The 25,647-nt window shown below is 44.2% G+C and overlaps 1 protein-coding gene across 8 annotated transcripts in view; it reads right to left on the reverse strand.

The window, feature by feature from the left end:
* Positions 1-2,706: 2,706 nt before the first annotated feature.
* LOC308081000 (ribonuclease P protein subunit p30-like) overlaps positions 2,707-25,647 on the reverse strand; it is a 57,910-nt gene continuing 34,969 nt past the window's right edge. For 2 of the 8 annotated variants that reach the window (XM_080457403.1, XM_080457402.1), the window contains 5 exons: positions 25,405-25,434; positions 24,778-24,815; positions 24,225-24,304; positions 23,121-23,393; positions 3,001-3,589 (listed from right to left, as the gene is read on the reverse strand). In XM_080457403.1, the coding sequence (XP_080313529.1) occupies positions 3,477-3,589; positions 23,121-23,393; positions 24,225-24,304; positions 24,778-24,815; positions 25,405-25,434 (534 nt within the window). In that variant the 3' untranslated portion in view covers positions 3,001-3,476. Of the gene's footprint in view, positions 3,590-23,120; positions 23,394-24,224; positions 24,305-24,777; positions 24,816-25,404; positions 25,435-25,647 lie in introns of all 8 variants that reach the window. The other 6 variants (XR_013932781.1, XR_013932778.1, XR_013932779.1 and 3 more) reach the window with 6 other exon arrangements.

Here is a 25,647-nt window from a genome sequence, read left to right on the forward strand (position 1 = left end):
TCTGAAAATAATAACCCAACATAGCAGATCTACATGCTGCCACACATTGAGAGCTTGTAGATCTGCTATTTGGAACAAAATGGGTGTTTTTAGAAGAACATCATTATTTTTTACGACAGGAATTATTATTATTATTATTATTACCCTTATGACTATCATTATTATTATTATTATTACCATTATTATCATTATTATTATTATTACCATTATTATTATAATTTGTATTATCATTATTATTAATAGAGGTAGTAATATATTATTATTATTATTATTATCATCATCATATTTCTTTTAATAATAGTTTTTATTTTAGAGACAGTGCAGTGTAAAAAATGACACCACCAATAAAAAGGACAAAACATTACAACAACAATAATATATCAAATAAAAAAACACCTAAAACAAACACATGGCTGGTTTTACCGACGCAGCCTTTCTAACACACATCAGTCCATGTGAGAATATGAAAGGATCCATATTTCATCATAAATGTACAACTTTCTCTTCATTTTGTAATGCAAGTAATCTAGAGGTAAATAAGTTGATATTTCTGTCTTCCATTGGGCCAATTATTATTATTATTATTACTAGTAGCAGTAGTAGCAGTAGTAGTATTATCATTCATATTATTATCATTATTATTATTAGTAGCAGTAGTAATAGTAGTAATAGTATTATCATTCATATTATTATGACCCTTATTATTAGTAGCAGTAGTAATAGTAGTAATAGTAGTAATATTATTATCATTCATATTATTGACCCTTATTATTATTAGTAGCAGTAGTAATAGTAGTAATAGTATTATCATTCATATTATTATGACCCTTATTATTATTAGTAGCAGTAGTAATAGTAGTAATAGTATTATCATTCATATTATTATTAGTAGCAGTAGTAATAGTAGTAATAGTATTATCATTCATATTATTATTAGTAGCAGTAGTAATAGTAGTAATAGTATTATCATTCATATTATTATTAGTAGCAGTAGTAATAGTAGTAATAGTATTATCATTATTATTATTAGCAGTAGTAATAGTAGTAATAGTAGTAAAAGTATTATCATTCATATTATTATTATTAGCAGTAGTAATAGTAATAGTAGTAATAGTATTATCATTATTATTATTATTATTAGCAGTAGTAATAGTAGTAATAATAGTAGTAAAAGTATTATCATTGATATTATTATTATTATTAGTAGCAGTAGTAATAGTAGTAATAGTATTATCATTATTATTATTATTATTATTAGCAGTAGTAATAGTAGTAGTATTATCATTATTATTATTAGTAGCAGTAGTAATAGTAGTAATAGTAATAGTAGTAATAGTAGTAATAGTATTATCATTCATATTATTATGTTGACAGTAAAAACTAAACCAACAGAAATCATGTTGTATCTGCAGAGCAGAGGTTTTTCCACAGAGCAACAGTGCCACCCTGTGGACAGTGTGTTGAACTGTCCTGTTGTCTCACTCGCAGCGCTCTGTTCATGTCTCTGGAAAATAGCAGATCTACAAGCAGTTGGTTAACCTAGTGGTCCTCAAGGTGGGGTGCGGGGACCCCCAAGGGTCATAGAGGGAGTTCCAGCACTTTTATTATTAGATTATATATTTTTATTAACACAAACGTTGATGGAACTCAACAGCCAATCAGCCATGAATACATTTTCATGTTGAAAAAAGAAAAAAATATAATTTTGCACCAAACACATGAATAGAAACAAAAAGCAGATCTACAAGCTCATAAAACACGGTGCATCGCAATGTGTGGTGAGCTTATAGATTAACCTCGGTTCTGGGGACCAGCAGGGGGTCCAAATTAGACCCTTACAGGTCTGTAACTCTGAGAGTGTACACATGGAACCAAATGGACCCTTACAGGTCTGTAACTCTGAGAGTGTACACATGGAACCAAATGGACCCTTACAGGTCTGTAACTCTGAGAGTGTACACATGGAACCAAATGGACCCTTACAGGTCCATTTGGTTCCATTTGTACACTCTCAGAGTTACATAATGGTCCTTGAATGACATAGAAACAAAATAAAATAAGGTTTGTGAACCATGGCACTGAGTTTGATTCATTTTAATATCTCAGTATCATAAATACTAAATGATACTGTGATATCTAAGTGTCAGATATCTATAATGACACAAGATCAATGGTTCTCAAAGTGGGTCCTTTGGGAGGGTTCCCCAGCAAAAGTAGTAAATATAGCATGAAAATAATTGTAACCCATGCAATCCCTACGGTGTATACGAACAGCAGATCTACAAGCCCTATGGTGTATACGAACAGCAGATCTACAAGCCCTACTGTGTATACGAACAGCAGATCTACAAGCCCTACTGTGTATACGAACAACAGATCTACAAGCTGTCCCTACTGTGTATACGAACAACAGATCTACAAGCTGTCAACGTGTTGAAGGCTTGTAGATCTGCTGTTTAAAAACGACATCTTAAAAAAAACATGTTTGAAACATTGTAACGACAGACATCCTGTATGGGGGGGGGGGGGGCAGATGGGGGTCCGATGATAAATACACGTGAACGCATTAAGACCGGGAACGCATCTGTGTGAACACTTTAACCCTTATTTTATACTTGGGCTATTATTCAAAAATAGCAGATCTACAAGCTCATAGTGCCGCACTATGAGCTTGTAGATCTGCTATTTTAGAAAAATCGCCTTGACACACAAACTGAAACTCTGTCAACATGACATTTTCTTCATTCGCTTCATTTGTTGACAAGGCCTGACCAATGAGGAGGAGGGCCGTTTACATGTCTTATGTTATAAGGAAGGACGTAATATGAACAAGAAGGACTGTTACTCGTTTTCTTTCTGTGAAATGTGTCATAGAATCCCATATGGGATTATGGGCCAAAATGGTGGCATGACACGAAAATAAAGATTTCTTTCATTCATTCATTCACAAATGTGATACAGTGACACCTCTGAACCAGAAACTAAAATAATGTCATTGTAATATCTCTACCTCAGAGTGAATGTGATAAATGATAATATCTCCACCTCAGAGTGAATGTGATAAATGATAATATCTCCACCTCAGAGTGAATGATGATAAAAGATAATATCTCCACCTCAGAGTGAATGATGATAAATGATAATATCTCCACCTCAGAGTGAATGATGATAAAAGATAATATCTCCACCTCAGAGTGAATGATGATAAATGATAATATCTCCACCTCAGAGTGAATGATGATAAAAGATAATATCTCCACCTCAGAGTGAATGATAATAAATGGTAATATCTCTACCTCAGAGTGAATGATAATAAATGATAATATCTCCACCTCAGAGTGAATGTAATAAATGATAATATCTCCACCTCAGAGTGAATGATAATAAATGATAATATCTCCACCTCAGAGTGAATGATAATAAATGATAATATCTCCACCTCAGAGTGAATGTAATAAATGGGTGAAACATGCTCTTCATTCATCTCCCTCTGTGGTCTTGAGCTCAGGAGAGTGAACGGCATCCTGCTGTAGTTTGGGTTTCTTGGCAGCAGGTGGCGCATCCGCTCCTTCTGAGGTGGATATGGTCTCTGGACAAGAGGAGAGAAGAAGACAGACGTAGTCAGACAGCAGTAGGACCATAGATAGAGAAACATAGATCCTCATTGGCCTCTGCAGTTCGTTGGAGCAACTGGTATCGCGGCCGCCATTTTAGCGTAGGCAAACTGACACTCAAAGTGACTACTGGCCAATCACAGCGCTCACAGCGAGGAGCCTACATGTTAACTCCTCTCTGAGGAGTCTACATGTTAACTCCTCTCTGAGGAGTCTACATGTTAACTCCTCTCTGATAGGAGCCTACATGTTAACTCCTCTCTGAGGAGCCTACATGTTAACTCCTCTCTGAGAGGAGCCTACATGTTAACTCCTCTCTGAGAGGAGCCTACATGTTAACTCCTCTCTGAGAGGAGCCTACATGTTAACTCCTCTCTGAGAGGAGCCTACATGTTAACTCCTCTCTGATAGGAGCCTACATGTTAACTCCTCTCTGAGAGGAGCCTACATGTTAACTCCTCTCTGAGAGGAGCCTACATGTTAACTCCTCTCTGAGGAGCCTACATGTTAACTCCTCTCTGAGAGGAGCCTACATGTTAACTCCTCTCTGAGAGGAGCCTACATGTTAACTCCTCTCTGAGAGGAGCCTACATGTTAACTCCTCTCTGAGGAGCCTACATGTTAACTCCTCTCTGAGAGGAGCCTGCATGTTAACTCCTCTCTGAGAGGAGCCTACATGTTAACTCCTCTCTGAGGAGCCTACATGTTAACTCCTCTCTGAGAGGAGCCTACATGTTAACTCCTCTCTGATAGGAGCCTACATGTTAACTCCTCTCTGAGAGGAGCCTACATGTTAACTCCTCTCTGATAGGAGCCTACATGTTAACTCCTCTCTGATAGGAGCCTACATGTTAACTCCTCTCTGAGAGGAGCCTACATGTTAACTCCTCTCTGAGAGGAGCCTACATGTTAACTCCTCTCTGATAGGAGCCTACATGTTAACTCCTCTCTGAGGAGCCTACATGTTAACTCCTCTCTGAGGAGCCTACATGTTAACTCCTCTCTGATAGGAGCCTACATGTTAACTCCTCTCTGAGAGGAGCCTACATGTTAACTCCTCTCTGAGAGGAGCCTACATGTTAACTCCTCTCTGATAGGAGCCTACATGTTAACTCCTCTCTGAGGAGCCTACATGTTAACTCCTCTCTGAGGAGCCTACATGTTAACTCCTCTCTGATAGGAGCCTACATGTTAACTCCTCTCTGATAGGAGCCTACATGTTAACTCCTCTCTGAGAGGAGCCTACATGTTAACTCCTCTCTGAGAGGAGCCTACATGTTAACTCCTCTCTGAGAGGAGCCTACATGTTAACTCCTCTCTGAGGAGCCTACATGTTAACTCCTCTCTGAGAGGAGCCTACATGTTAACTCCTCTCTGAGAGGAGCCTACATGTTAACTCCTCTCTGAGGAGCCTACATGTTAACTCCTCTCTGAGAGGAGCCTACATGTTAACTCCTCTCTGAGGAGCCAACATGTTAACTCCTCTCTGAGAGGAGCCTACATGTTAAGTCCTCTCTGATAGGAGCCTACATGTTAACTCCTCTCTGAGGAGCCTAAATGTTAACTCCTCTCTGATAGGAGCCTACATGTTAACTCCTCTCTGAGAGGAGCCTACATGTTAACTCCTCTTTGAGGAGCCTAAATGTTAACTCCTCTCTGATAGGAGCCTACATGTTAACTCCTCTCTGAGAGGAGCCTGCATGTTAACTCCTCTCTGAGAGGAGCCTACATGTTAACTCCTCTCTGATAGGAGCCTACATGTTAACTCCTCTCTGATAGGAGCCTACATGTTAACTCCTCTCTGATAGGAGCCTACATGTTAACTCCTCTCTGATAGGAGCCTACATGTTAACTCCTCTCTGATAGGAGCCTACATGTTAACTCCTCTCTGATAGGAGCCTACATGTTAACTCCTCTCTGATAGGAGCCTACATGTTAACTCCTCTCTGAGGAGCCTACATGTTAACTCCTCTCTGAGAGGAGCCTACATGTTAACTCCTCTCTGAGAGGAGCCTACATGTTAACTCCTCTCTGAGAGGAGCCTACATGTTAACTCCTCTCTGAGGAGCCTACATGTTAACTCCTCTCTGATAGGAGCCTACATGTTAACTCCTCTCTGATAGGAGCCTACATGTTAACTCCTCTCTGATAGGAGCCTACATGTTAACTCCTCTCTGATAGGAGCCTACATGTTAACTCCTCTCTGATAGGAGCCTACATGTTAACTCCTCTCTGATAGGAGCCTACATGTTAACTCCTCTCTGATAGGAGCCTACATGTTAACTCCTCTCTGATAGGAGCCTACATGTTAACTCCTCTCTGATAGGAGCCTACATGTTAACTCCTCTCTGAGGAGCCTACATGTTAACTCCTCTCTGAGGAGCCTACATGTTAACTCCTCTCTGAGAGGAGCCTACATGTTAACTCCTCTCTGAGAGGAGCCTACATGTTAACTCCTCTCTGAGGAGCCTACATGTTAACTCCTCTCTGAGAGGAGCCTACATGTTAACTCCTCTCTGAGAGGAGCCTACATGTTAACTCCTCTCTGAGAGGAGCCTACATGTTAACTCCTCTCTGATAGGAGCCTACATGTTAACTCCTCTCTGAGAGGAGCCTACATGTTAACTCCTCTCTGAGAGGAGCCTACATGTTAACTCCTCTCTGAGAGGAGCCTACATGTTAACTCCTCTCTGAGAGGAGCCTACATGTTAACTCCTCTCTGATAGGAGCCTACATGTTAACTCCTCTCTGAGAGGAGCCTACATGTTAACTCCTCTCTGAGAGGAGCCTACATGTTAACTCCTCTCTGATAGGAGCCTACATGTTAACTCCTCTCTGAGAGGAGCCTACATGTTAACTCCTCTCTGAGGAGCCTACATGTTAACTCCTCTCTGAGAGGAGCCTGCATGTTAACTCCTCTCTGAGAGGAGCCTACATGTTAACTCCTCTCTGAGGAGCCTACATGTTAACTCCTCTCTGAGGAGCCTACATGTTAACTCCTCTCTGATAGGAGCCTACATGTTAACTCCTCTCTGAGGAGCCTACATGTTAACTCCTCTCTGATAGGAGCCTACATGTTAACTCCTCTCTGAGAGGAGCCTACATGTTAACTCCTCTCTGAGGAGCCTACATGTTAACTCCTCTCTGAGAGGAGCCTGCATGTTAACTCCTCTCTGAGAGGAGCCTACATGTTAACTCCTCTCTGAGGAGCCTACATGTTAACTCCTCTCTGAGAGGAGCCTACATGTTAACTCCTCTCTGATAGGAGCCTACATGTTAACTCCTCTCTGAGGAGCCTACATGTTAACTCCTCTCTGATAGGAGCCTACATGTTAACTCCTCTCTGATAGGAGCCTACATGTTAACTCCTCTCTGAGGAGCCTACATGTTAACTCCTCTCTGAGAGGAGCCTACATGTTAACTCCTCTCTGATAGGAGCCTACATGTTAACTCCTCTCTGAGAGGAGCCTACATGTTAACTCCTCTCTGATAGGAGCCTACATGTTAACTCCTCTCTGAGGAGCCTACATGTTAACTCCTCTCTGAGAGGAGCCTACATGTTAACTCCTCTCTGAGAGGAGCCTACATGTTAACTCCTCTCTGAGAGGAGCCTACATGTTAACTCCTCTCTGAGGAGCCTACATGTTAACTCCTCTCTGAGAGGAGCCTACATGTTAACTCCTCTCTGAGGAGCCAACATGTTAACTCCTCTCTGAGAGGAGCCTACATGTTAAGTCCTCTCTGATAGGAGCCTACATGTTAACTCCTCTCTGAGGAGCCTAAATGTTAACTCCTCTCTGATAGGAGCCTACATGTTAACTCCTCTCTGAGAGGAGCCTACATGTTAACTCCTCTCTGAGGAGCCTACATGTTAACTCCTCTCTGAGAGGAGCCTGCATGTTAACTCCTCTCTGAGAGGAGCCTACATGTTAACTCCTCTCTGAGGAGCCTACATGTTAACTCCTCTCTGAGAGGAGCCTACATGTTAACTCCTCTCTGATAGGAGCCTACATGTTAACTCCTCTCTGAGGAGCCTACATGTTAACTCCTCTCTGATAGGAGCCTACATGTTAACTCCTCTCTGAGGAGCCTACATGTTAACTCCTCTCTGATAGGAGCCTACATGTTAACTCCTCTCTGATAGGAGCCTACATGTTAACTCCTCTCTGATAGGAGCCTACATGTTAACTCCTCTCTGATAGGAGCCTACATGTTAACTCCTCTCTGATAGGAGCCTACATGTTAACTCCTCTCTGATAGGAGCCTACATGTTAACTCCTCTCTGATAGGAGCCTACATGTTAACTCCTCTCTGAGGAGCCTACATGTTAACTCCTCTCTGAGAGGAGCCTACATGTTAACTCCTCTCTGATAGGAGCCTACATGTTAACTCCTCTCTGAGAGGAGCCTACATGTTAACTCCTCTCTGAGAGGAGCCTACATGTTAACTCCTCTCTGAGGAGCCTACATGTTAACTCCTCTCTGAGAGGAGCCTACATGTTAACTCCTCTCTGAGAGGAGCCTACATGTTAACTCCTCTCTGAGAGGAGCCTACATGTTAACTCCTCTCTGATAGGAGCCTACATGTTAACTCCTCTCTGAGAGGAGTCTACATGTTAACTCCTCTCTGAGGAGTCTACATGTTAACTCCTCTCTGAGGAGCCTACATGTTAACTCCTCTCTGAGAGGAGTCTACATGTTAACTCCTCTCTGAGGAGTCTACATGTTAACTCCTCTCTGAGGAGCCTACATGTTAACTCCTCTCTGAGAGGAGCCTGCATGTTAACTCCTCTCTGAGAGGAGGCTACATGTTAACTCCTCTCTGAGGAGCCTACATGTTAACTCCTCTCTGAGAGGAGCCTACATGTTAACTGCTCTCTGAGAGGAGCCTACATGTTAACTCCTCTCTGAGGAGCCTACATGTTAACTCCTCTCTGAGAGGAGCCTACATGTTAACTCCTCTCTGATAGGAGCCTACATGTTAACTCCTCTCTGAGAGGAGCCTACATGTTAACTCCTCTCTGATAGGAGCCTACATGTTAACTCCTCTCTGAGAGGAGCCTACATGTTAACTCCTCTCTGAGAGGAGCCTACATGTTAACTCCTCTCTGAGAGGAGCCTACATGTTAACTCCTCTCTGATAGGAGCCTACATGTTAACTCCTCTCTGAGAGGAGTCTACATGTTAACTCCTCTCTGAGGAGTCTACATGTTAACTCCTCTCTGAGGAGCCTACATGTTAACTCCTCTCTGAGGAGCCTACATGTTAACTCCTCTCTGAGAGGAGCCTACATGTTAACTGCTCTCTGAGAGGAGCCTACATGTTAACTCCTCTCTGAGGAGCCTACATGTTAACTCCTCTCTGAGAGGAGCCTACATGTTAACTCCTCTCTGAGAGGAGCCTACATGTTAACTCCTCTCTGAGAGGAGCCTACATGTTAACTCCTCTCTGATAGGAGCCTACATGTTAACTCCTCTCTGAGAGGAGTCTACATGTTAACTCCTCTCTGAGGAGTCTACATGTTAACTCCTCTCTGAGGAGCCTACATGTTAACTCCTCTCTGAGGAGCCTACATGTTAACTCCTCTCTGAGAGGAGCCTACATGTTAACTGCTCTCTGAGAGGAGCCTACATGTTAACTCCTCTCTGAGGAGCCTACATGTTAACTCCTCTCTGAGAGGAGCCTACATGTTAACTCCTCTCTGATAGGAGCCTACATGTTAACTCCTCTCTGAGGAGCCTACATGTTAACTCCTCTCTGAGAGGAGCCTACATGTTAACTCCTCTCTGAGAGGAGCCTACATGTTAACTCCTCTCTGAGGAGCCTACATGTTAACTCCTCTCTGAGGAGCCTACATGTTAACTCCTCTCTGAGGAGCCTACATGTTAACTCCTCTCTGATAGGAGCCTACATGTTAACTCCTCTCTGATAGGAGCCTACATGTTAACTCCTCTCTGAGGAGCCTACATGTTAACTCCTCTCTGATAGGAGCCTACATGTTAACTCCTCTCTGATAGGAGCCTACATGTTAACTCCTCTCTGAGAGGAGCCTACATGTTAACTCCTCTCTGATAGGAGCCTACATGTTAACTCCTCTCTGAGAGGAGCCTACATGTTAACTCCTCTCTGATAGGAGCCTACATGTTAACTCCTCTCTGATAGGAGCCTACATGTTAACTCCTCTCTGATAGGAGCCTACATGTTAACTCCTCTCTGATAGGAGCCTACATGTTAACTCCTCTCTGATAGGAGCCTACATGTTAACTCCTCTCTGAGGAGCCTACATGTTAACTCCTCTCTGATAGGAGCCTGATAGGAGCCTACATGTTAACTCCTCTCTGATAGGAGCCTACATGTTAACTCCTCTCTGAGGAGCCTACATGTTAACTCCTCTCTGAGAGGAGCCTACATGTTAACTCCTCTCTGAGGAGCCTACATGTTAACTCCTCTCTGATAGGAGCCTACATGTTAACTCCTCTCTGATAGGAGCCTACATGTTAACTTCTCTCTGATAGGAGCCAACATGTTAACTCCTCTCTGAGAGGAGCCTACATGTTAACTCCTCTCTGAGAGGAGCCTACATGTTAACTCCTCTCTGAGGAGTCTACATGTTAACTCCTCTCTGAGGAGCCTACATGTTAACTCCTCTCTGAGAGGAGTCTACATGTTAACTCCTCTCTGAGGAGTCTACATGTTAACTCCTCTCTGAGGAGCCTACATGTTAACTCCTCTCTGAGAGGAGCCTGCATGTTAACTCCTCTCTGAGAGGAGGCTACATGTTAACTCCTCTCTGAGGAGCCTACATGTTAACTCCTCTCTGAGAGGAGCCTACATGTTAACTGCTCTCTGAGAGGAGCCTACATGTTAACTCCTCTCTGAGGAGCCTACATGTTAACTCCTCTCTGAGAGGAGCCTACATGTTAACTCCTCTCTGATAGGAGCCTACATGTTAACTCCTCTCTGAGAGGAGCCTACATGTTAACTCCTCTCTGATAGGAGCCTACATGTTAACTCCTCTCTGAGAGGAGCCTACATGTTAACTCCTCTCTGAGAGGAGCCTACATGTTAACTCCTCTCTGAGAGGAGCCTACATGTTAACTCCTCTCTGATAGGAGCCTACATGTTAACTCCTCTCTGAGAGGAGTCTACATGTTAACTCCTCTCTGAGGAGTCTACATGTTAACTCCTCTCTGAGGAGCCTACATGTTAACTCCTCTCTGAGGAGCCTACATGTTAACTCCTCTCTGAGAGGAGCCTACATGTTAACTGCTCTCTGAGAGGAGCCTACATGTTAACTCCTCTCTGAGGAGCCTACATGTTAACTCCTCTCTGAGAGGAGCCTACATGTTAACTCCTCTCTGAGAGGAGCCTACATGTTAACTCCTCTCTGAGAGGAGCCTACATGTTAACTCCTCTCTGATAGGAGCCTACATGTTAACTCCTCTCTGAGAGGAGTCTACATGTTAACTCCTCTCTGAGGAGTCTACATGTTAACTCCTCTCTGAGGAGCCTACATGTTAACTCCTCTCTGAGGAGCCTACATGTTAACTCCTCTCTGAGAGGAGCCTACATGTTAACTGCTCTCTGAGAGGAGCCTACATGTTAACTCCTCTCTGAGGAGCCTACATGTTAACTCCTCTCTGAGAGGAGCCTACATGTTAACTCCTCTCTGATAGGAGCCTACATGTTAACTCCTCTCTGAGGAGCCTACATGTTAACTCCTCTCTGAGAGGAGCCTACATGTTAACTCCTCTCTGAGAGGAGCCTACATGTTAACTCCTCTCTGAGGAGCCTACATGTTAACTCCTCTCTGAGGAGCCTACATGTTAACTCCTCTCTGAGGAGCCTACATGTTAACTCCTCTCTGATAGGAGCCTACATGTTAACTCCTCTCTGATAGGAGCCTACATGTTAACTCCTCTCTGAGGAGCCTACATGTTAACTCCTCTCTGATAGGAGCCTACATGTTAACTCCTCTCTGATAGGAGCCTACATGTTAACTCCTCTCTGAGAGGAGCCTACATGTTAACTCCTCTCTGATAGGAGCCTACATGTTAACTCCTCTCTGAGAGGAGCCTACATGTTAACTCCTCTCTGATAGGAGCCTACATGTTAACTCCTCTCTGATAGGAGCCTACATGTTAACTCCTCTCTGATAGGAGCCTACATGTTAACTCCTCTCTGATAGGAGCCTACATGTTAACTCCTCTCTGATAGGAGCCTACATGTTAACTCCTCTCTGAGGAGCCTACATGTTAACTCCTCTCTGATAGGAGCCTGATAGGAGCCTACATGTTAACTCCTCTCTGATAGGAGCCTACATGTTAACTCCTCTCTGAGGAGCCTACATGTTAACTCCTCTCTGAGAGGAGCCTACATGTTAACTCCTCTCTGAGGAGCCTACATGTTAACTCCTCTCTGATAGGAGCCTACATGTTAACTCCTCTCTGATAGGAGCCTACATGTTAACTTCTCTCTGATAGGAGCCAACATGTTAACTCCTCTCTGAGAGGAGCCTACATGTTAACTCCTCTCTGAGAGGAGCCTACATGTTAACTCCTCTCTGAGAGGAGCCTACATGTTAACTCCTCTCTGAGAGGAGCCTACATGTTAACTCCTCTCTGAGAGGAGCCTACATGTTAACTCCTCTCTGAGAGGAGCCTACATGTTAACTCCTCTCTGAGGAGCCTACATGTTAACTCCTCTCTGAGGAGCCTACATGTTAACTCCTCTCTGAGAGGAGGCTACATGTTAACTCCTCTCTGAGGAGCCTACATGTTAACTCCTCTCTGAGAGGAGCCTACATGTTAACTGCTCTCTGAGAGGAGCCTACATGTTAACTCCTCTCTGAGGAGCCTACATGTTAACTCCTCTCTGAGAGGAGCCTACATGTTAACTCCTCTCTGATAGGAGCCTACATGTTAACTCCTCTCTGAGGAGCCTACATGTTAACTCCTCTCTGAGAGGAGCCTACATGTTAACTCCTCTCTGAGAGGAGCCTACATGTTAACTCCTCTCTGAGGAGCCTACATGTTAACTCCTCTCTGAGGAGCCTACATGTTAACTCCTCTCTGAGGAGCCTACATGTTAACTCCTCTCTGAGAGGAGCCTACATGTTAACTCCTCTCTGAGGAGTCTACATGTTAACTCCTCTCTGAGGAGCCTACATGTTAACTCCTCTCTGAGAGGAGTCTACATGTTAACTCCTCTCTGAGGAGTCTACATGTTAACTCCTCTCTGAGGAGCCTACATGTTAACTCCTCTCTGAGAGGAGCCTGCATGTTAACTCCTCTCTGAGAGGAGGCTACATGTTAACTCCTCTCTGAGGAGCCTACATGTTAACTCCTCTCTGAGAGGAGCCTACATGTTAACTGCTCTCTGAGAGGAGCCTACATGTTAACTCCTCTCTGAGGAGCCTACATGTTAACTCCTCTCTGAGAGGAGCCTACATGTTAACTCCTCTCTGATAGGAGCCTACATGTTAACTCCTCTCTGAGAGGAGCCTACATGTTAACTCCTCTCTGATAGGAGCCTACATGTTAACTCCTCTCTGAGAGGAGCCTACATGTTAACTCCTCTCTGAGAGGAGCCTACATGTTAACTCCTCTCTGAGAGGAGCCTACATGTTAACTCCTCTCTGATAGGAGCCTACATGTTAACTCCTCTCTGAGAGGAGTCTACATGTTAACTCCTCTCTGAGGAGTCTACATGTTAACTCCTCTCTGAGGAGCCTACATGTTAACTCCTCTCTGAGGAGCCTACATGTTAACTCCTCTCTGAGAGGAGCCTACATGTTAACTGCTCTCTGAGAGGAGCCTACATGTTAACTCCTCTCTGAGGAGCCTACATGTTAACTCCTCTCTGAGAGGAGCCTACATGTTAACTCCTCTCTGAGAGGAGCCTACATGTTAACTCCTCTCTGAGAGGAGCCTACATGTTAACTCCTCTCTGATAGGAGCCTACATGTTAACTCCTCTCTGAGAGGAGTCTACATGTTAACTCCTCTCTGAGGAGTCTACATGTTAACTCCTCTCTGAGGAGCCTACATGTTAACTCCTCTCTGAGGAGCCTACATGTTAACTCCTCTCTGAGAGGAGCCTACATGTTAACTGCTCTCTGAGAGGAGCCTACATGTTAACTCCTCTCTGAGGAGCCTACATGTTAACTCCTCTCTGAGAGGAGCCTACATGTTAACTCCTCTCTGATAGGAGCCTACATGTTAACTCCTCTCTGAGGAGCCTACATGTTAACTCCTCTCTGAGAGGAGCCTACATGTTAACTCCTCTCTGAGAGGAGCCTACATGTTAACTCCTCTCTGAGGAGCCTACATGTTAACTCCTCTCTGAGGAGCCTACATGTTAACTCCTCTCTGAGGAGCCTACATGTTAACTCCTCTCTGATAGGAGCCTACATGTTAACTCCTCTCTGATAGGAGCCTACATGTTAACTCCTCTCTGAGGAGCCTACATGTTAACTCCTCTCTGATAGGAGCCTACATGTTAACTCCTCTCTGATAGGAGCCTACATGTTAACTCCTCTCTGAGAGGAGCCTACATGTTAACTCCTCTCTGATAGGAGCCTACATGTTAACTCCTCTCTGAGAGGAGCCTACATGTTAACTCCTCTCTGATAGGAGCCTACATGTTAACTCCTCTCTGATAGGAGCCTACATGTTAACTCCTCTCTGATAGGAGCCTACATGTTAACTCCTCTCTGATAGGAGCCTACATGTTAACTCCTCTCTGATAGGAGCCTACATGTTAACTCCTCTCTGAGGAGCCTACATGTTAACTCCTCTCTGATAGGAGCCTGATAGGAGCCTACATGTTAACTCCTCTCTGATAGGAGCCTACATGTTAACTCCTCTCTGAGGAGCCTACATGTTAACTCCTCTCTGAGAGGAGCCTACATGTTAACTCCTCTCTGAGGAGCCTACATGTTAACTCCTCTCTGATAGGAGCCTACATGTTAACTCCTCTCTGATAGGAGCCTACATGTTAACTTCTCTCTGATAGGAGCCAACATGTTAACTCCTCTCTGAGAGGAGCCTACATGTTAACTCCTCTCTGAGAGGAGCCTACATGTTAACTCCTCTCTGAGAGGAGCCTACATGTTAACTCCTCTCTGAGAGGAGCCTACATGTTAACTCCTCTCTGAGAGGAGCCTACATGTTAACTCCTCTCTGAGAGGAGCCTACATGTTAACTCCTCTCTGAGGAGCCTACATGTTAACTCCTCTCTGAGGAGCCTACATGTTAACTCCTCTCTGAGAGGAGGCTACATGTTAACTCCTCTCTGAGGAGCCTACATGTTAACTCCTCTCTGAGAGGAGCCTACATGTTAACTGCTCTCTGAGAGGAGCCTACATGTTAACTCCTCTCTGAGGAGCCTACATGTTAACTCCTCTCTGAGAGGAGCCTACATGTTAACTCCTCTCTGATAGGAGCCTACATGTTAACTCCTCTCTGAGGAGCCTACATGTTAACTCCTCTCTGAGAGGAGCCTACATGTTAACTCCTCTCTGAGAGGAGCCTACATGTTAACTCCTCTCTGAGGAGCCTACATGTTAACTCCTCTCTGAGGAGCCTACATGTTAACTCCTCTCTGAGGAGCCTACATGTTAACTCCTCTCTGATAGGAGCCTACATGTTAACTCCTCTCTGATAGGAGCCTACATGTTAACTCCTCTCTGAGGAGCCTACATGTTAACTCCTCTCTGATAGGAGCCTACATGTTAACTCCTCTCTGATAGGAGCCTACATGTTAACTCCTCTCTGAGAGGAGCCTACATGTTAACTCCTCTCTGATAGGAGCCTACATGTTAACTCCTCTCTGAGAGGAGCCTACATGTTAACTCCTCTCTGATAGGAGCCTACATGTTAACTCCTCTCTGATAGGAGCCTACATGTTAACTCCTCTCTGATAGGAGCCTACATGTTAACTCCTCTCTGATAGGAGCCTACACGTTAACTCCTCTCTGATAGGAGCCTACATGTTAACTCCTCTCTGATAGGAGCCTACATGTTAACTCCTCTCTGATAGGAGCCTACATGTTAACTCCTCTCTGAGGAGCCTACATGTTAACTCCTCTCTGATAGGAGCCTGATAGGAGCCTACATGTTAACTCCTCTCTGATAGGAGCCTACATGTTAACTCCTCTCTGAGGAGCCTACATGTTAACTCCTCTCTGAGAGGAGCCTACATGTTAACTCCTCTCTGAGGAGCCTACATGTTAACTCCTCTCTGATAGGAGCCTACATGTTAACTCCTCTCTGATAGGAGCCTACATGTTAACTTCTCTCTGATAGGAGCCAACATGTTAACTCCTCTCTGAGAGGAGCCTACATGTTAACTCCTCTCTGAGAGGAGCCTACATGTTAACTCCTCTCTGAGAGGAGCCTACATGTTAACTCCTCTCTGAGAGGAGCCTACATGTTAACTCCTCTCTGAGAGGAGCCTACATGTTAACTCCTCTCTGAGAGGAGCCTACATGTTAACTCCTCTCTGAGGAGCCTACATGTTAACTCCTCTCTGAGGAGCCTACATGTTAACTCCTCTCTGAGAGGAGGCTACATGTTAACTCCTCTCTGAGGAGCCTACATGTTAACTCCTCTCTGAGGAGCCTACATGTTAACTCCTCTCTGAGAGGAGCCTACATGTTAACTCCTCTCTGAGAGGAGCCTACATGTTAACTCCTCTCTGATAGGAGCCTACATGTTAACTCCTCTCTGAGAGGAGCCTACATGTTAACTCCTCTCTGAGGAGCCTACATGTTAACTCCTCTCTGAGAGGAGCCTGCATGTTAACTCCTCTCTGAGAGGAGCCTACATGTTAACTCCTCTCTGAGGAGCCTACATGTTAACTCCTCTCTGAGAGGAGCCTACATGTTAACTCCTCTCTGAGGAGCCTACATGTTAACTCCTCTCTGAGAGGAGCCTGCATGTTAACTCCTCTCTGAGAGGAGCCTACATGTTAACTCCTCTCTGAGGAGCCTACATGTTAACTCCTCTCTGAGAGGAGCCTACATGTTAACTCCTCTCTGAGGAGCCTACATGTTAACTCCTCTCTGAGGAGCCTACATGTTAACTCCTCTCTGAGAGGAGGCTACATGTTAACTCCTCTCTGAGGAGCCTACATGTTAACTCCTCTCTGATAGGAGCCAACATGTTAACTCCTCTCTGAGAGGAGCCTACATGTTAACTCCTCTCTGAGAGGAGCCTACATGTTAACTCCTCTCTGAGAGGAGCCTACATGTTAACTCCTCTCTGAGGAGCCTACATGTTAACTCCTCTCTGAGAGGAGGCTACATGTTAACTCCTCTCTGAGGAGCCTACATGTTAACTCCTCTCTGAGAGGAGCCTACATGTTAACTCCTCTCTGAGAGGAGCCTACATGTTAACTCCTCTCTGATAGGAGCCTACATGTTAACTCCTCTCTGAGAGGAGTCTACATGTTAACTCCTCTCTGAGGAGTCTACATGTTAACTCCTCTCTGAGGAGCCTACATGTTAACTCCTCTCTGAGAGGAGCCTACATGTTAACTCCTCTCTGAGAGGAGTCTACATGTTAACTCCTCTCTGAGGAGTCTACATGTTAACTCCTCTCTGAGGAGCCTGCATGTTAACTCCTCTCTGAGAGGAGGCTACATGTTAACTCCTCTCTGAGGAGCCTACATGTTAACTCCTCTCTGAGAGGAGCCTACATGTTAACTGCTCTCTGAGAGGAGCCTACATGTTAACTCCTCTCTGAGGAGCCTACATGTTAACTCCTCTCTGAGAGGAGCCTACATGTTAACTCCTCTCTGATAGGAGCCTACATGTTAACTCCTCTCTGAGAGGAGCCTACATGTTAACTCCTCTCTGATAGGAGCCTACATGTTAACTCCTCTCTGAGAGGAGCCTACATGTTAACTCCTCTCTGAGAGGAGCCTACATGTTAACTCCTCTCTGATAGGAGCCTACATGTAGACTCCTCTCTGAGAGGAGTCTACATGTTAACTCCTCTCTGAGGAGTCTACATGTTAACTCCTCTCTGAGGAGCCTACATGTTAACTCCTCTCTGAGGAGCCTACATGTTAACTCCTCTCTGAGAGGAGCCTACATGTTAACTGCTCTCTGAGAGGAGCCTACATGTTAACTCCTCTCTGAGGAGCCTACATGTTAACTCCTCTCTGAGAGGAGCCTACATGTTAACTCCTCTCTGAGAGGAGCCTACATGTTAACTCCTCTCTGAGAGGAGCCTACATGTTAACTCCTCTCTGATAGGAGCCTACATGTTAACTCCTCTCTGAGAGGAGTCTACATGTTAACTCCTCTCTGAGGAGTCTACATGTTAACTCCTCTCTGAGGAGCCTACATGTTAACTCCTCTCTGAGGAGCCTACATGTTAACTCCTCTCTGAGAGGAGCCTACATGTTAACTGCTCTCTGAGAGGAGCCTACATGTTAACTCCTCTCTGAGGAGCCTACATGTTAACTCCTCTCTGAGAGGAGCCTACATGTTAACTCCTCTCTGATAGGAGCCTACATGTTAACTCCTCTCTGAGGAGCCTACATGTTAACTCCTCTCTGAGAGGAGCCTACATGTTAACTCCTCTCTGAGAGGAGCCTACATGTTAACTCCTCTCTGAGAGGAGCCTACATGTTAACTCCTCTCTGAGGAGCCTACATGTTAACTCCTCTCTGAGGAGCCTACATGTTAACTCCTCTCTGAGAGGAGCCTACATGTTAACTCCTCTCTGAGAGGAGCCTACATGTTAACTCCTCTCTGAGAGGAGCCTACATGTTAACTCCTCTCTGAGAGGAGCCTACATGTTAACTCCTCTCTGAGGAGCCTACATGTTAACTCCTCTCTGAGGAGCCTACATGTTAACTCCTCTCTGAGGAGCCTACATGTTAACTCCTCTCTGATAGGAGCCTACATGTTAACTCCTCTCTGATAGGAGCCTACATGTTAACTCCTCTCTGAGGAGCCTACATGTTAACTCCTCTCTGATAGGAGCCTACATGTTAACTCCTCTCTGATAGGAGCCTACATGTTAACTCCTCTCTGAGAGGAGCCTACATGTTAACTCCTCTCTGATAGGAGCCTACATGTTAACTCCTCTCTGAGAGGAGCCTACATGTTAACTCCTCTCTGATAGGAGCCTACATGTTAACTCCTCTCTGATAGGAGCCTACATGTTAACTCCTCTCTGATAGGAGCCTACATGTTAACTCCTCTCTGATAGGAGCCTACACGTTAACTCCTCTCTGATAGGAGCCTACATGTTAACTCCTCTCTGATAGGAGCCTACATGTTAACTCCTCTCTGATAGGAGCCTACATGTTAACTCCTCTCTGAGGAGCCTACATGTTAACTCCTCTCTGATAGGAGCCTGATAGGAGCCTACATGTTAACTCCTCTCTGATAGGAGCCTACATGTTAACTCCTCTCTGAGGAGCCTACATGTTAACTCCTCTCTGAGAGGAGCCTACATGTTAACTCCTCTCTGAGGAGCCTACATGTTAACTCCTCTCTGAGGAGCCTACATGTTAACTCCTCTCTGATAGGAGCCAACATGTTAACTCCTCTCTGATAGGAGCCTACATGTTAACTCCTCTCTGAGAGGAGCCTACATGTTAACTCCTCTCTGAGAGGAGCCTACATGTTAACTCCTCTCCGAGAGGAGCCTACATGTTAACTCCTCTCTGAGGAGCCTACATGTTAACTCCTCTCTGAGGAGCCTACATGTTAACTCCTCTCTGAGAGGAGCCTACATGTTAACTCCTCTCTGATAGGAGCCAACATGTTAACTCCTCTCTGAGAGGAGCCTACATGTTAACTCCTCTCTGATAGGAGCCTACATGTTAACTCCTCTCTGAGGAGCCTACATGTTAACTCCTCTCTGAGGAGCCTACATGTTAACTCCTCTCTGAGAGGAGCCTACATGTTAACTCCTCTCTGAGAGGAGCCTACATGTTAACTCCTCTCTGAGAGGAGCCTACATGTTAACTCCTCTCTGAGGAGCCTACATGTTAACTCCTCTCTGAGGAGCCTACATGTTAACTCCTCTCTGAGGAGCCTACATGTTAACTCCTCTCTGAGGAGTCTACATGTTAACTCCTCTCTGAGAGGAGGCTACATGTTAACTCCTCTCTGAGGAGCCTACATGTTAACTCCTCTCTGAGAGGAGCCTACATGTTAACTCCTCTCTGAGGAGCCTACATGTTAACTCCTCTCTGAGAGGAGCCTACATGTTAACTCCTCTCTGAGGAGCCTACATGTTAACTCCTCTCTGATAGGAGCCTACATGTTAACTCCTCTCTGAGAGGAGCCTACATGTTAACTCCTCTCTGAGAGGAGCCTACATGTTAACTCCTCTCTGAGAGGAGCCTACATGTTAACTCCTCTCTGATAGGAGCCTACATGTTAACTCCTCTCTGATAGGAGCCTACATGTTAACTCCTCTCTGATAGGAGCCTACATGTTAACTCCTCTCTGAGAGGAGCCTACATGTTAACTCCTCTCTGAGAGGAGCCTACATGTTAACTCCTCTCTGATAGGAGCCTACATGTTAACTCCTCTCTGAGGAGCCTACATGTTAACTCCTCTCTGAGGAGCCTACATGTTAACTCCTCTCTGATAGGAGCCTACATGTTAACTCCTCTCTGATAGGAGCCTACATGTTAACTCCTCTCTGATAGGAGCCTACATGTTAACTCCTCTCTGAGGAGCCTACATGTTAACTCCTCTCTGAGAGGAGCCTACATGTTAACTCCTCTCTGAGGAGCCTACATGTTAACTCCTCTCTGAGAGGAGCCTACATGTTAACTCCTCTCTGAGGAGCCAACATGTTAACTCCTCTCTGAGAGGAGCCTACATGTTAAGTCCTCTCTGATAGGAGCCTACATATTAACTCCTCTCTGAGGAGCCTAAATGTTAACTCCTCTCTGATAGGAGCCTACATGTTAACTCCTCTCTGAGAGGAGCCTACATGTTAACTCCTCTCTGAGGAGCCTACATGTTAACTCCTCTCTGAGAGGAGCCTACATGTTAACTCCTCTCTGATAGGAGCCTACATGTTAACTCCTCTCTGAGGAGCCTACATGTTAACTCCTCTCTGATAGGAGCCTACATGTTAACTCCTCTCTGATAGGAGCCTACATGTTAACTCCTCTCTGATAGGAGCCTACATGTTAACTCCTCTCTGATAGGAGCCTACATGTTAACTCCTCTCTGATAGGAGCCTACATGTTAACTCCTCTCTGATAGGAGCCTACATGTTAACTCCTCTCTGATAGGAGCCTACATGTTAACTCCTCTCTGAGGAGCCTACATGTTAACTCCTCTCTGAGGAGCCTACATGTTAACTCCTCTCTGAGAGGAGCCTACATGTTAACTCCTCTCTGAGAGGAGCCTACATGTTAACTCCTCTCTGAGAGGAGCCTACATGTTAACTCCTCTCTGAGGAGCCTACATGTTAACTCCTCTCTGATAGGAGCCTACATGTTAACTCCTCTCTGAGGAGCCTACATGTTAACTCCTCTCTGATAGGAGCCTACATGTTAACTCCTCTCTGATAGGAGCCTACATGTTAACTCCTCTCTGATAGGAGCCTACATGTTAACTCCTCTCTGATAGGAGCCTACATGTTAACTCCTCTCTGATAGGAGCCTACATGTTAACTCCTCTCTGATAGGAGCCTACATGTTAACTCCTCTCTGATAGGAGCCTACATGTTAACTCCTCTCTGATAGGAGCCTACATGTTAACTCCTCTCTGAGGAGCCTACATGTTAACTCCTCTCTGAGGAGCCTACATGTTAACTCCTCTCTGAGAGGAGCCTACATGTTAACTCCTCTCTGAGAGGAGCCTACATGTTAACTCCTCTCTGAGAGGAGCCTACATGTTAACTCCTCTCTGATAGGAGCCTACATGTTAACTCCTCTCTGATAGGAGCCTACATGTTAACTCCTCTCTGAGAGGAGCCTACATGTTAACTCCTCTCTGAGAGGAGCCTACATGTTAACTCCTCTCTGATAGGAGCCTACATGTTAACTCCTCTCTGAGAGGAGCCTACATGTTAACTCCTCTCTGAGAGGAGCCTACATGTTAACTCCTCTCTGAGAGGAGCCTACATGTTAACTCCTCTCTGAGAGGAGCCTACATGTTAACTCCTCTCTGATAGGAGCCTACATGTTAACTCCTCTCTGATAGGAGCCTACATGTTAACTCCTCTCTGAGAGGAGCCTACATGTTAACTCCTCTCTGAGAGGAGCCTACATGTTAACTCCTCTCTGAGAGGAGCCTACATGTTAACTCCTCTCTGAGAGGAGCCTACATGTTAACTCCTCTCTGATAGGAGCCTACATGTTAACTCCTCTCTGAGAGGAGCCTACATGTTAACTCCTCTCTGAGAGGAGCCTACATGTTAACTCCTCTCTGAGAGGAGCCTACATGTTAACTCCTCTCTGAGAGGAGCCTACATGTGAACTCCTCTCTGAGGAGCCTACATGTTAACTCCTCTCTGAGGAGCCTACATGTTAACTCCTCTCTGAGAGGAGCCTACATGTTAACTCCTCTCTGAGAGGAGCCTACATGTTAACTCCTCTCTGAGAGGAGCCTACATGTTAACTCCTCTCTGAGAGGAGCCTACATGTTAACTCCTCTCTGATAGGAGCCTACATGTTAACTCCTCTCTGATAGGAGCCTACATGTTAACTCCTCTCTGAGAGGAGCCTACATGTGAACTCCTCTCTGAGAGGAGCCTACATGTTAACTCCTCTCTGAGAGGAGCCTACATGTTAACTCCTCTCTGATAGGAGCCTACATGTTAACTCCTCTCTGATAGGAGCCTACATGTTAACTCCTCTCTGAGAGGAGCCTACATGTGAACTCCTCTCTGAGGAGCCTACATGTTAACTCCTCTCTGAGGAGCCTACATGTTAACTCCTCTCTGAGGAGCCTACATGTTAACTCCTCTCTGAGAGGAGCCTACATGTTAACTTCTATAATAGATTTATATGAATACTACACTGTTTCCTGTATGATTGTAGTTATAACTTATATGAGCCTTCTACAGAAAGGACATTTATTCACTCTGCTGTTTCCCCTGTGATTATAGTTAGAACATTTGCTCACTCTGTAGTCTATTTACAAACTTTCAGTAGTAGACAAACCATGTTCTCACCTGTTGGTATCTCGTCAGAGTAACTATTTCTAAATAGAGCCTTGTATGACTCTGTCCACTAACCACACCTCCAGCTATTTGTGTTCTCTTCTTGTGTATAAAGGAGACACAGAACTGACAATCAGGAGGCTGCATGAGGCAGTCTCCGAGAGCTCTCGTATAGTATAATAAATATGTTGATTCACAGCACTCAGCACTAACCCTACCCTCTGTTGGAATTATTTCCTTTATACTGACAGAGTTTATATTTTTCCATTACACTTCACAATGCAGGAAAAAAAACAGTTTTTGAAAAGAAGGAGATGGGAGGATTTTTGTGGGTTTTGTAGTTTTCCTCACCGTCTTCATGTTGTTTTGTAGTTTTCAGAGGGGTCTCTCCATGTTGTTTTGTAGTTTTCAGAGGGGTCTCTCCATGTTGTTTTGTAGTTTTCAGAGGGGTCTCTCCATGTTGTTTTGTAGTTTTCAGAGGGGTCTCTCCATGTTGTTTTGTAGTTTTCAGAGGGGTCTCTCCATGTTGTTTTGTAGATTTCAGAGGGGTCTCTCCATGTTGTTTTGTAGTTTTCAGAGGGGTCTCCACAGTGTAAACGATGCCAGACGCTGCTTTCCTGGTCTCTGAAAAACACACAGCACAGATATGCATTATTCAATGCGGCCACTAGATGGCACCGTCATGATGGTATTTTACTAGGGCTTAAGGGATATTTCACTTTAAAAAAAACTGTGGGTCATTTTATGTCAGGTCTACTCAGGCTTTTAGGAGCGCCCCGCCCCCCCCCCCCCCCCCCCAGACAGTTTTTAAGTTGCTTGATTCAGTATTTAGATATTAGATTAGATTCATCGGAAACACCGGTCCTTGGTTCTGGTGACTCATATTGTCCTTCTAATACGTGAGGACACCGTGTTTTTTCAAATACTTTTTTCATGTATATAAAAAAAAATGGGAAAATGAAAAAAATACAATAAAAATACAATAAAAAAATACAACAAAATAAATGAAAAAAGTAAAGTAAACTTTAAAACTGTCTGGGGGTTTCACATAAGCCCGAGTAGATGATAAAATTACCCAACATTAGACAGACAGACAGGTATGTCAGACAGACAGGTATTTCAGACAGACAGGTATGTCAGACAGACAGACAGGTATTTCAGACAGACAGACAGGTATTTCAGACAGACAGGTATGTCAGACAGACAGACTGACAGACAGACAGACAGGTATTTCAGACAGACAGGTATTTCAGACAGACATACAGACAGGTATTTCAGACAGACAGGTATTTCAGACAGACAGGTATTTCAAACAGACAGACAGACAGGTATGTCAGACAGACAGGTATTTCAGACAGACAGGTATGTCAGACAGACTGACCGACAGACAGACAGGTATGTCAGACAGACAGACTGACAGACAGACTGACAGGTATGTCAGACAGACAGGTTTACCAGCATGCATCAGGACAGATCGACAGGTGGCAGAAACAGCGTCTTTGGCGTCGGATTCAGACAGACCGAACAGCAACCCTCTGAGCAACGAGGGGTTAAAGAAACATGAACCATGTTTATACTGTAAATTAAAGCTCTACTTCTTCAAACAGTCTCGCTCAGAAATAGATAAACTAGCAGATCTACAAGCTCACAACGTGTCGCAGGGCAATGAGTTGTGAGCTTGTAGATCTGCTAGTTCAGCTATTTAAAAACAACAGTGTTGCGTATAATTGGTCCTCACTAATGCTCATTATACTCATTATGCTCATAATGCTCTGAAAATATCAGATCTACAAGCTCACAATGTGTCACAGTGCGACACATTGTGAGCTTGTAAATCTGATATTTGTAATCGTCCAACCGAGTGTAAAATCAGCCATTACGACGCATCAAGGCACCAAAAAATACATATTAGTAGACTAAATCAACTGTAGATTTATGTAATATAATAATAATATGTATAATAATGATGTAAATATGGTTGGGAGGAACCAGTGCCATATAAGGATACAGGTTGGTGATGTCATAGGGTCCTCTCATGTCCATTGGCTGAGGAGAGGAGATGACACAATTAAACAAACTTCAAATGTGGACGGTAACTAAGTACATTTATTTCACATTCTTTTGAGTATTTGTGTTTTTAGATACTTATGACTTTCACTGCACTACATTACAAAGACATATTGTACTTTAGACTCTGTTACATTTCTAGGAAGATAAAAACTCAGTGTGTTTGAACACCAGACAGTTTATAAGTCACTGGATTCAGTATTTACATATTTGATATTCATTTTATCAGACACACCCCCTTCCTATACAAACCCATTGTAACTTCAAACTCCATTTTAATTGGAGTTGAAAGTGTAATGTCCCTTTAAGCCCTATATCTATTATAGTGAATATAGCAGATCTGTAACAAGATCAAACATTATTATTACACTTTTATCTTCTGTTTTTTTGGGTCGGGGGGGGGGGGGGTTGACTACTCCAGTATGTTTAAAAGTGAGTACTACAGTAACTGGGTTACACATTAGACACAACTTTCACTTGTAGTTGAGTAATATCTGACCATGAGTCAATGGACAGACAGACAGACAGACAGACAGACAGACAGACAGACAGACAGACAGACACCGACCTCCTTTGCTCCACTGGAGATGATAATATTCTGAGGGAGAAAAACAAAACAAATGTATCTTAATGGTTTATTTTATCACTTATAACTGTGTGTGTGTGTGTGTGTGTGTGTGTGTGTGTGTGTGTGTGTGTGTGTGTGTGTGTGATAAAGTGGTTGAGTGACCCAATGTTTTCCCCAAACCCCGTCCAGGGTTATAGTCCATGAGCCAGAGCCCCAAAATTGAGCAATTATTATCGAAAGAGT

This window comes from Gymnoscopelus braueri (assembly GCF_963280865.1).
Source record: "Gymnoscopelus braueri genome assembly, contig: SCAFFOLD_139, whole genome shotgun sequence".
NCBI lineage: Eukaryota > Metazoa > Chordata > Actinopteri > Myctophiformes > Myctophidae > Gymnoscopelus > Gymnoscopelus braueri.